The sequence below is a fragment of the Terrapene carolina genome, unplaced genomic scaffold, assembly GCF_002925995.2.
Source record: "Terrapene carolina triunguis isolate 2854851 unplaced genomic scaffold, T_m_triunguis-2.0 Scaffold21, whole genome shotgun sequence".
In the NCBI taxonomy this organism is placed as follows: domain Eukaryota; kingdom Metazoa; phylum Chordata; order Testudines; family Emydidae; genus Terrapene; species Terrapene triunguis.
The window spans coordinates 3274971-3287775 of NW_020664372.1; the positions used below are offsets into that span (position 1 = coordinate 3274971).

Consider the following 12805-nt stretch of genomic DNA (forward strand, 5'->3'; position numbering starts at 1 on the left):
TTTCCAATTCTTCATCTGGTTTTGAAATCATGGTTAAATCTTTGTTTCTGATTACGAATGTGATGAGGTATGTGAACATGTGAGTGTTTGTATGCAGGTGTGGATGTGTGTGTGTGTATTGGGGCAGGGAGGACATGTCGAATGGTCTCTATTTTTGTATGCTGTAGAAGACGTACTTTACCTCACTGACCTCTTAAAAAAAAAGATTTTAATGGTGGTAAACTCATTTCCATGTTGAGGCATCCACCCTCTATAAAGCAGAAAGAGAATTTTTCCATTAAAGAACATTTATGATCAGAAGATACATTTATCAATGACAACCTGGGGTACTTTTTCTATGCAGTTAATGGAAAATGAGTCGTGTGGTTGTTATTATTCCATTATTATTTCTGGGGTGTTGCCCAGCCATTTGTCCATTCTCTGCATAGTGAATTTACCCCAAATACCGATAGTGCTGATGGCATTTTTAACACTGTTAATTTCATTATACATTATTTCAGCTAACAATTTCACATGCACCTTAGTTTAAACCTATTTTACTTTTAATGGTGCCAAGTATAAGAAAGTGGAGAATAAGGAATACTGCATCTTCATCTCCTTTATAAACTGCCATTGCAATGAGCTGATTTCAAAGTGCTGGATCATATGGGTGTTTAAAAAAAGTAATGAAAATTTAAAGTTTAAAAAATCCTGTATCAAAGAGAATACTTGTTCAATATGTTTTCAGATACTATTGATGACTGGGCTTTACTGTCCAGACCAAAAGCAGCCTTTTAAAATCACTTGGAGCATAGCACTTTGTAGCATAGGTGCACATGCAAGCTGTAATGCATACAGTGTACTTCCTGTCTACCATTTATTCACACTGAGGAGGATAAAAATTTGCTTTTATTGCAAGAATGGGATGGTTCACATTTGTGTTTTACAATTGCATATGTACAGATCTAGTGTGTTGTGTAAAGATGACACCAGATATTCCTGCATGCTGTTTATGTTGTAAGCCATTCAAGTTGCAAATCTGCAACAGAACTTGGCATTTTAGAGGAAATTATAATAGGGAATATCAGACTTTGCATGAATGCAAAAGATTGGAGGTAGTTCTGAACCAAAACCCTTGGTCTAAGAACACCATTTGAGTCAGACGAAGTTCAGATCTGGATCTGAACATTGTGGGTTGCCAACCTTCTCTCTTCAAAGATAACTTCTCTTAAATAATTTCAGACCAAGAACAGAAGCATTAAAAATGGTCTCACTGAACATATTGGGCCAAATTCTGTGCGCTCAAATACACTTGTGAAGCTCACCATTAATTTCAATGAGTGCCTACAAACCCCAAAGGCAGACATAGCAGATTGGAGAGGTTATCTGGATAGAATAGCAACATGAAAGCTCTTTCACACACAGATGTTTTATCTTAATCTTCCTAACTGGAGAATGCGTCAAGAGGGATTGTCTGAAAACTCCAGTATTTGATACTTCTGCCTCTGGACCTGTTTCTGATGTCCCTTACGCTAGATGGTGTAACTCCACTGATTTTAATGGCTTTGTCCATTTCACATTGATCTAATCCAGAGTACAACCAGACCCTTTCTGTTATCTGCTACAGTGTTTTTAATATGTAAATGAATAGGCAACCAGATGAGAGAAATGATGACATCCCTTACTGCTGTTCCTGAAAACTATGCAGACTGGCTTATCAATCTCCTTCTGGCAAATAAACTTTGTTTTCTAAAGATGAACTAGCTACAAAAAATAAAAAAAATAATAAAAAAATATATATAAAAAGAAGAGACATCACATTATTTGCTGAAGGGAATTTTTTGTGCACCAGTAAAGATCAGCCAAAAGTAAATTCTGGTTCCTTATGTTTAATTACTGCTACTTGAGTAATTGCTGATTGCGCATTAAAGGAAATTTCATACATTGACATCTGCTTGAACCCTTTTTCTGTTTTTAGAAGGAGTGGTACGTTTAAAAGGACACTGAAGTTAATACAGGTGGGTCCAAAATGCAGGGCCGGCTCCAGGCACCAGCGCAGCAAGCAGGTGCTTGGGGCGGCCAACGGAAAGGGGCGGCACGTCTGGCTGTTTGGGGGCAATTCGGCGGCGGGTCCCTCTGTCCCTCTTGGAGGGAAGGACCTGCCACCGAATTGCCGCCGAAGAATGAAATGGCGGCGGTAGAGCCAAAGTGCCTCCGATCACGGCTTTTGTTATTTATTTATTTTTTCCCACTGCTTGGGGTGACAAAAACGCTGGAGCCGGCCCTGCCGAAATGTAACCTACAGACAATGCTAATCATATCTCACATACACTGAACAATCAATCCTTTATATGAGGGATGCAACACTAGTAGTAAAATCTCATCTGCATAGTCAGGAGACCCCATGACAACCCACCCACCTATAGTGTGCTCTTGGTTTGTTTCAGTCACAGCTCATTACACTGTCCCTTTCACTCTCCAGTGGGGTCTCCAGTGCTGGTTATGAGAAGGCTAGATATTGAAATGTTTCTTTTGGATTTGGATGACCTACCTGATCATGAGAATAGGACAGGAAATGAGAAGTGGAAGAGGCAAGCTCATGCAGTGACAACAAAGAGGTTTTTTTTGGTGCTGCTCTTTTAGTTGGGGAGCTGGAGTTGAACCCTTTTGATGCCCTTATCTGGGAGAGCTGATCAATTGTTCAGTATCAGGAGAACATTTACAAATGTATTTATGGATGATCAAACTTTGGGTCTGCCAATCTTTATATAGTAGTGTCCCTTTAACGTTATTCTTCAATTATTTGCACTTGTTTTAGTGTTTAGTTATGCCTTCCTCAGCTGCTGGTTGAATTTTTCTAAAGATTGTTTTGATTTAAGAAGCCCTGTAACATAATAATTGTTATTTCAGGAATCAGAAGTTAATTCAGACTGGTCAAACATCATGGCATCAAGTGGCATCATGAATTTAATTTGTGCAGTTCCTGGAACCAAGTGTTCATAATTAAACGTACTGCAGAAGATGTTATGTGTTTACTTTTTATCTCTAAACTATAAACATCTCAACAAACACAACATTTCACCAAGGCTCTTTGTCACTTTGAGCTGAATAACAGATCCTCACGAAGAAGAAAAAAAACCCTGTTCTGTTTTAAAGAACAATTGCTTGCTAAGAGTTTCTCCTCTCTTTACCATACAATTTAATTAATACAAATTGGTTCACAATTATGGGGCTCCATGGGAAGGATAAACAATTTGCATTCATGTAAACTAAGGAGGTTTGGGCGGAAGATGCCTGCAGCGGCAACCTCTGGATCCTATGTGAAGGGTTATTTATAGCATACTGGAGGGTTGACTAATGTCTCCTTATCCTGTACTTCCAAGTGAGGAAACTAGCACCCTGTGGATCATCTCTTTCAGAGAACATCTCTTCTACTCTATTAACCCATTAACAGTGGGGGTTTCCCAACCCCTTCACCTATCTCACCTTTCCAGCCACAAAATAACTATTATATTTGATGGTAATGAAAATATTTAACTGTGGTACTTAGCAGGCCAACAAACATCAGAAAGAATAGCGTAAGCTGTCAACATAACACAAAAAATCCAATGTGCTAGTTCTATATGAACACCTTAGTTGGTACAAAGATTGGGTTTTGCAAGTCCTCATTATGTTTTTGTCTTGAAAGCCATTTCATTCATTATTGCTTTCACCTGTTTGAGATGCAGCTGTTTCTTTTCTGCTTTTCCTCACTAGCAGTGGTACATTCAATTCCATTTTATGGATGGCCACGCCACTAATCTTGGTGCAAGTGGATATAAGATATGTTTCACTGTTTCCTTGTAATCAGATACATGTATGTAGACGGGGAGGATGCCTGGGTGACAAAAAACTGCACTTTGAAAACAGGGCAGTAGCTTGTAGATGGGGTCTTTCTATACAAACTGTTCTAAACAAATCCACAGCAGAGCACAGATGCTTATACTGTACTTCAGCTGAAATGCTGCTACCCCATTTTGTTTACAGACTTCAACAAAAAAAAAAAATCTAAGAAAAAGAAAAGGTTACATGTTTGGTGTCCTTTAGGTCATAATGACAAACTGTGGTGAAATAGTAAAATGCCACCATCATTATTGCAAAAGTTTGCTTAAGTGCCCCTACACTTCAGACAGTGGAACCTCTCCAGCAAAATCTTCTCACTGACTTTCATGCAGCTTGTTTGTAGCACAGATCAGGTGTATTTTATATACTGATTAGACGGTACTCAAAAAAGGGGGAGACAATGGAATACTAAAGGTCTAGAGGTCTTGTTTTTGTCATTGGTTTGTGTTATCTGATCATCAAAATAGCAATAATTCTCAAGAATAAAATGTCCAACAGCTGAGAAAATGTACCGGCCATAAATGTTGTTAAAGGACACAGTATGGAAAATAATGCCCATTTTTGTAGCATTTAGGTTGCTATCTCCCAGGTGAACATGATGACATTTTGGGGGGTTGCCATGCTGGGGGGCTTTAACTTCAGATGGAAAGGAGAAGAGTGGCACTTCTTTTCCTGCTTTTTTGTTATGGACATCATGGAATGTCCTTTGTGTTAACACTGTAGAAGAGGATTCAGCCCTGCTGAATGCACGTAGTTAAGAGACCCAGCTCTTATACTCTGCTTGACAAGTAGCGTTTCTCACACCAGCATGTGCCTACGGCGGTGCAGTGCCAAGTGATCTGAACGGGAAAAGCTGCGGTCACAGTCTGCACACTTGAATGGCTTCACTCCTGTGTGCTTGCGATAGTGCCTTGTCAGTTCATCTGAGCGAGCAAACTTCCAGGTGCACCCTTCCCAGGTACATTTGTATGGTTTTTCTCCTAGGATAGACAAGAGAGAGAAAGAAACAGGTAGTGACTTTCTATTCAGTTGATCCCAGTCACTCCAAGCCCTTCTGCATGCACCCCACTCCCACTGCCTCTGGGTGGTTTAAGGAAAATTTTCAAAATTTGTACTTTCTGAATCTGCAGATTAAGACAAAATATTTTGGTCCAGATTTCTTCAATCCTACAGGAGTCACATGACGAAGAGAATCAACCGGATTAAGGCAACAGCAATCTGAGGACAGAGCTTTGTGCAAGCACTATCATCATGACAGTGCAATCCTTTTAGCTTGCACTTCCCCAGTCCACACCTGCTCTCAAAATGGCAGACTCTCCTCAGTTTTCATTCAAAGGCAGAATGCTAAAGGGAAGTCGCTCATTAGAAAGGCTCCATCGTTTTTACAAACCACACAACAGAACATTTACTAGCACATTGTAAAAAGTCTATAAAAATAAAATATATTTCTCAAAATAAACAGAAAAAGAGCAATCAGTGAGGCTCTCTCCTTGTTCTTGTTCAGTTAGGGTAAATTCAATGGGATCAGAGCTAGGCCAATTCTGAATGCTCTGGAAAATGTTGTACTTAAAAAAGTAAAGTGCACTGCATAATACAGGTTCTATATAAGTCAATACAACACCAGCAGAATAATTCAAAACATCCCTATTTTATCATTTACAAAATAATAATGTTGTTATGCAAACCCATTTCTATTCCTCTTATAAGCCATAAATTTATGTAATTTCATAACCACCCCAGCACTCTGTGGTGACATGTTAACTGCTCTTGGGTATCTCCCATATTCAGCAGTCTAGTGTGCATCAAAAACTGATAAAGAAAACCAGCTTGAGGTGTTTTTGTGCACATAACTATGTGCTTTAAGGAACTCCACTGGCAAATTGAATTAGAATGTAGAAATTCATCAGGTATACTGTGGTTACAGTTGCTAAATCAGCCAGCCACAAGCAGTGTTATAAGGAAAAAAGCATCTCTACCTCAATGATTTCTTTATTAGAAACCATCCGCCCTAGCTTATTTATACTCTTGTTCTGGTTCATATTTAGGCTCCCTGGAATCCTGAGCAAAATGAGGAGCAAAATACTACTTCAATTACATAAAACAGTGAGAGAACGCTTACCTTGGCCCCCTACAGCACCTCCCTGCAGGTGTCTCTCCAAAAGTCAACAAACACTTGTTGAGCACATTATAATTTCAAAGGAAAAATCTCATTTATTTCCCAGTTTAGAAAATTGTTGCCACGTTTTAGAGGGATAAGACCTGAAACCTCCAGATGAAATGGCAGCGTGTGACTTTATAAAGAATTCATATGCTGCACACATATTTAGGTATAGCAGTAACAACATTTGAGCTAATAAGAGTTATACCCATTGCAAACCATCTAGGATATACTGTATCTATATGCCAGCTAATACCCTACAATTTGCACTGCTTCTGATGTCTGGTGGTGAAGTAAAACAATTACTACAAAGACAATCCAGTATTCTGGGTTTTGAATTGATTACAATACATATCTGGAAGCAACAATGAGGATAGGAACTCTGTCAATCTAATTCTGTGATCCTCCATTGCATGCAAAATGCTGAATAATATTTATTGTGTTCTGGATGCGCATGGCATCTGGCTCTCGAAATTCTGCAGCTAACATGAGGTGTATGAGCATGAGCTAAATGGCAGTTGGCTGGCTATGTGTTCTTGCCAATGACAAAGTGCTACAAAACGTACTCAGATTTGCCACGGAATTCTTACATACCCTTGCCACAAACAGTTGGTGTGGAATGCTGTACAAATGTACAATATTCCATCTGACCTGGCAGATCTATACATGGTCTCCTCATGTCATATGAATGATTTCTAACTACAGCATGTGTCACTCCATCACTGTGCCCCCATCCTAAACACATTGTAAATCTCTTTTCCTTCCAACTAACTTAAACAGACCTTTTTGGTTCCTCTGGTAATAGAGGCTTCCAAGGCAAAGTGGGGATGCAGTTAGTCTAAGTGCAGTACATTAAGCCACATGGGTACATGGGTGCTTATCTGAATCATATCCAGATTACCCGAAGCTCTGAGAGCTCTGTAAGACTCAGGGCCTTCCCCCCCTCACAGCCTCCCTCCCTCAAAAGGGCCCCAATGACCCTTGACTTGGAAAGAGGAAGGCCAGGGGAACTGGCTTCTGCCCTCAACTAGGAATGAGACATACCAGAGATAAGTAGTGAACCACTCCCACTGGGCCATTCCCTAAGATGACAACCCTGCAGGTAAGAAGTATGTGGAAGATGTGGAAGGAGGTCGTTCTGTGGCACTGAGCTGGAGTACTCCAGCTTCAGCAGCCAGTCTCCCTTCCCATTCAGTCCTGCCTGCTCAACCCTGGAAAAACTGGTACTGGGAATGAGCCTGGAATAACCCCATTCCTCTTTGACTAACTGTGGGTAGGAATGGAAGAAAAAAGAGAAGATAGGAAAAGGAGGAAGAAACCTGAGACACAGAGGGTATGTTGATCCAACCCTGTGAATCAATGGAGTTTAAAAAAAGCAATGAAGCTGCAAAATTTTCCCCATATTTGGCTGGGATGACCTGGCCCCTAATCTCCTGCTCCACCTTAGGGCTTCCTGGTTTTTGCGCTGAAATCTGATGGATAAGAAAATATGAGCTAAAGTAAGGTACCTCAATGAGAGTGCACGTTTAGTCCTAGAGAAGTGGCTGGTGGAGTTCTGCTGCATGACTACTATCGTACAATGTATGGTTTAAATGGATTAGGCAGGACTGAAAAAGGACCATTGTGGAAGGATAAGGCTCTAGTCAGTAATGTTGATTTTCTTGTCCAAAATAACCCTGCTATTGTTTGGCAAGGTTAATTACGTTTAATAAGTTGCAGGTATGACTCAAATCCAAAATGGAACTAGTCATTTCTACTTTCTATTAATAACCCAAATATTTTTAACATCTCTCCAAAACATCCCTTGTCCTAGTCCAGATGCTACCCTCCCAAGTACCTTAATTATTGTTATTAAATGATTTATCTCTCCCCACCCATCTTACTCTCAGAGCAAAGCACTTCAGAACATACTTAACGTTAAGCACATGCTTAAGTCCCACTGACTTCACGTTAAGAATGTCGTTGTACTTAATAAGTGCCACAATGCCTAATCAATTAGCCAAAATCTAGCTTTTACCCTTTCCCAACCTATATCCTATCCTCAGCTGTTTCCCAGCCCCCGGAATCCCTAAACAATCACTTCCCTTCCATCTAACCTGACCACTTCCATAAGATCAATCACCTAAGGAAAGTGCTCCCTCACTCTCCCCATCCACAGACACTCAGATATCCTATTTCATGCAATTATGTGAACAGGGGAGAGCGCCAGGCATCAAAAGGGATCTCTTTGCCATATGGACTCTCCTCTGCAATACTGATGTGTTCGTCTACTGAAGCTTTTCCCAGGAACAGGGATTGCTGTCAAATGCTTCAATTCCCCTGTAGACAATTATGGAATAACCTGCCTTTGGGGAAATTTTTTTCTACCCTCAGGCAGTTAGTGGTTTATGTCCTGTAAAAAGAGGTTTTATGTATTTTAACTGTGACTGTTCTAATTATCCATATGAATTTATTTATATCTATATCTATATAAAATCCATGGAAAAGCCTTGCAATTACTTCTCACTGTTTAGGAAGTTATTGCTACAATACACTCGTAACAAAATGCCCAGTGTGGAGTACCTGTGTCATCTGGTGGCAGTGCCTATATCACCATCAAATTAATTCCGAAAGGGAGAGTACAGTCCCACCACACCCAAACTGACACGGAGGTTGGGCTGGGAGTTACAAATTGACGGCGACAATAGCTGACTAAATTTGGGAGTGAACCCAACAAATGCAAAGTGTTTGAACAGTTCAAGAATCTCTTTACAATAAAATGGCCATTGTATAATTAGCAACCTTAGGCATTCCCAGAGGAAGACAACAGATTGTAGAAGCAGTATAAAGGCAAAAAAAATGATGTCATTTAAAGTTTTATTCAAATTAATTTTAAACAGTAGTGTCAAATAGTTTTGAATTTTTAATGAAAAACAGCAGCACTTAAAGCATTTTCCCACTTCAAAGTGCTTTATAAACCCATTTTTAAAAATGATTATTGCTTTACAATAATCAGGCTTCACCACAGCCCTGGGAGGTCAGTATTATCATCTTTATTTTGCAGATAAGGAAACTGAGGCAGAGAGCTTAAGTGACTTTCTCAAGTCCCCAGAAAGTGTGAATGGCAGAATTAGACTTACAGATCTCAGATCCTGACTCCCTGTGCTCAGACCTTCACTCACTCACTCTACAAAACCCAGAATACCATTGCAGCACTAAGATTGAATACATTTTAAGGAAATGTTTTAGAAGACAACTTTAGAATCTATGTACTTGGTCTGAGCTCCTGACTCACTATATGTCTTTGGTGAAGTTACTGAATTAGACTTTTATGTCTTGGTAATAGTAAGATATGCAAATACAGCTGTGACGCTGGCAGGCCTGATGCCAGCTCTTGCCAAGACTGCAGGCATTAGCTAAGAACTAACAAACTCGTAGCTGGAGACCAGACCAGTTCACCTTACCTTAGTTTTGCTCAAAATAGGTATTAGTCTTATAAGAATGTATTTAATGTCTCGACTTTATGAAATGCTTGCAAGTTGCTCCATGCATTAATCTAATTTGTAATGTTTGTATTCCGTGCTATAAGAAAATATGTAACTTTTGCTTTATAACTTTGAAAATGTTTGCTCTGAACTTGTGAACCTAGGCACAGGAATGTCTCCTCCTCCCATCCAGAAGGACTAACAAAATCACATAGGCCATCAAGGAACATTGCAATACAAAGGACTGGTTAATGGCCCTATCACACCTGGGAAATGCTACATGCAAGGAAGCTTGTCCTGTGGACTTGGAAGCTGAATGAAGGAAACAAAACAAAGACCAGGGAAATTTTCCATCTTTCTCTTTTTGCCTGTTTGAGCTCTGTGACAAGGCCAGAGATACCAAACTGCAGCCGGAAAGACACTTTGAATTGATGGATCACAACAACTCTGTCACCCTTAGGATATAGATGATAACTCATTTGTGTGTATATGTTTGCTTGCTTTAATCTGTATATAACTCTTATTTCTTTTTTCTAGTCAATAAACTTTTAGATAGTTTATTACAGGATTGGCTACAGGTGTTTTAATTTTTTTGGGTGTAAAATCTAGGGTACCAATTGATCTGGGGTAAGTGTCTGGTATCCTGCGACTGGAAGCAACTTCACCATTGTGTGATTTTAGAATAAATAACCATTTATCATGAAGTCCGGTTTGTCCTGGTGGTAAGATAGACTGGAGAGTCTAAGGGGACTGTCTGTGACTTCATGGTAGGATGGTTATAGTGATTTGGGAGTTCACATTTGTTACTGGCTTGGTGAAATCTAATTACAGAACACACTACCAGTCTGAGGTGTCTGCCCTGTTTTTGACAGTCTGCCCTGAGGTAGGCACTCACGGTTGTGAGCCACTCCAGACAGCATGACAACAGCATCTCTCTTGGACAAGAGGCAAGTTTTATATCAGCTAAGCAAGTTTGGGAAACTAAATTATAAGAACTGAGGCGGAGCATAATCTAGTGTAATTGGTTGGGGCATACAACTTAGTATTCAGGGTTCTATTCCTTGTTCTGACACTAACTCAGTGTGTGACCTTGGGGAAGGGAATCAGTTTCTCCATGTGCAAACTGGGATAAAACAGTTTCTCCAATTAAAAATAAGTAGAAAATCTACATCCAACAGAACAGAGGGAATTTCATGATGTTTTTGACAATTTTTAATGCTATTATTTATATTCTCAGTCACTGATCATTCAATTCAAAGTCAGCTACTTTTATGTTTCCTTATCTTTACATGTTCCCTCTACATATAGCTCTTGCTCTCACCTGCACTACTCTGCCCTGGCCATTAGCATGGCTCTTGATTGTGATCATATCCACTGTGTCCCCTCCACTTCACAATCATTCATATTTATTGCCTCCTGTCTTTGTGCATGGTTTCACACTGCCCTCTAGGCCTACAATGACCAGCTTGTTCTCATTTGCCAACTCACCACCCTTCTTTCCTTCAAACTGTCCTAAAAATCCCTTCTTCTGCCTTGCCCACAAGAAGCCAGTTAATAATGTGGGGAAATACACGCACAAAGTTATACCCAACTCACTGTGTCTGTATCAGGAGAGGGGAATAAAACCAAAACTAAAACCCTGCACCGTCACTGCTTTACTTTGACTCTTCGGGTTTGTGACTCACTATGTTGATAGGACCTATATAATACTCTAAGATAGACAGATAGACTTAACTCTTTGGGATAGGGATTCTTTATCTTTTACCTACTGCCCAGTGCCAATCACATTGCTGGTGCTTAACACATAGTAAACACTAATGTGAATGATGATAATAATTAAATCAAAGGTAAAAATAAAGTTATAAAGATTTCAAAAGTTCTGCAGAAGAAAATACACTTTTCTAGAGAATTCAAGGTGTTCAGAGAATGGAAGTGGTACTTCTGCCTGGCAATAAATGCAATCTTGTAAAATTTACAAGGGCTCGATCTTGCAATACTCCCAGTAGTATTTGCTGGATCCGATCCCCGACAGGCAAGTCTCTTCAAGATGTTAACCTACAATACTTATTATATATGTTGTGGTAGCACCTAGAACTCTAGCCATGGACCAGGGTCCCACTGTGTTAGGTGCTGTACAAACACAGAACAATGAGATGGGCGCTGTCCCAAGTTGTTCGCAGTCCCATTAAATAGGCCAGTGGCAGATACCACCAATTTGAATGACTAAATGTACTCTCTCTACACCCATGCACATCACACATCATTTGAAAGCTTATTATATCTACTTTAAGATAAGGAACGATGTGGAGCTGTCAAGTGGTGCCATTACCTTAAAAATGGGGATAAACAATGACACCATTAACACATTAAAATGACTACTTTGAAATATTTGCATTCATTTGTTATTTTAATGACCCTATGTGTTATTTCAAAACATAAAATTGAATTTCTTTGTGACCGCCATGCATCACAACAACAAACTCTAATAATAAGTTTGTACAGGTATTACTGAAATGTAACAGCACCGGTGACACTTCTAGTCAACATCATTATCATCAGCTTGTTCATCATTATGATCTCTGTTGAGAGTTACCGCAGTCTTCATTGCCTTGGATGCACACTGCATGCAGGGAAGATTGTTCCAACTACAGACACAGTTTATTGTGCAGTGACACCTACTGGTATAGGCATAAATATGATCTTGTAGAAGTTAAGGTACCATTGGGCCCTTAAGGAACACAGGATGTAGTTCATCATCCACATTTTGCCATCCATAATGCAATGGTGATCCAATATCTGGTATACCTATGTGCAAAGGCATTCAAATCTTTGCTTGCCATGATGCTCTTTTGACATGTTCTTCAACTGTCCTCACCTGGGGGGAGTTTGGCCAGTCACTTGTCCCTTTTGATGGCTAGATTGAGACGCAAGCAATTCCGGCCTCTGTGGGTCTCCTTTTCTTTCTCACTCTTGTCATACAGCACGGCTACCAACTTCCTTGCTGCAGAAATTGCAGTTTGTCCATCACTCTCTACCAATTTGGCAAGATCTCTGAACTGGTAAGCTCCCGTTGTTTTGACAACATTAAATACACATTCCCTCCCACTTCCCCCAATATCAAAAAGGGATGATACAGTCACATCCTGTTAATGTGTGTACAGCAGGAAGTGTGTTACAGAAGTCACGAGCGAGTACATCACAAATTGCACACACAGATATAAAGTGACCCTTGTCAGTTGTGCTGGTAATGGTGCCTGTTTCAATGCACATGTTACCTATGTGTTCCATTTTTGGAAAGCAGTTAACAGCAAGGACCACAATA

The 12805-nt window shown here is 39.9% G+C and overlaps 1 protein-coding gene across 4 annotated transcripts in view; it reads right to left on the minus strand.

Moving 5' to 3' along the window:
• Positions 1-2115: 2115 nt before the first annotated feature.
• Positions 2116-12805, minus strand: part of KLF12 (Kruppel like factor 12) — a 341374-nt gene continuing 330684 nt past the window's right edge. For all 4 annotated transcript variants that reach the window (XM_026660877.2, XM_026660850.2, XM_026660911.2 and 1 more), the window contains one exon: positions 2116-4841. In XM_026660877.2, the coding sequence (XP_026516662.1) occupies positions 4660-4841 (182 nt within the window). In that variant the 3' untranslated portion in view covers positions 2116-4659. The remainder of the gene's footprint in view (positions 4842-12805) is intronic.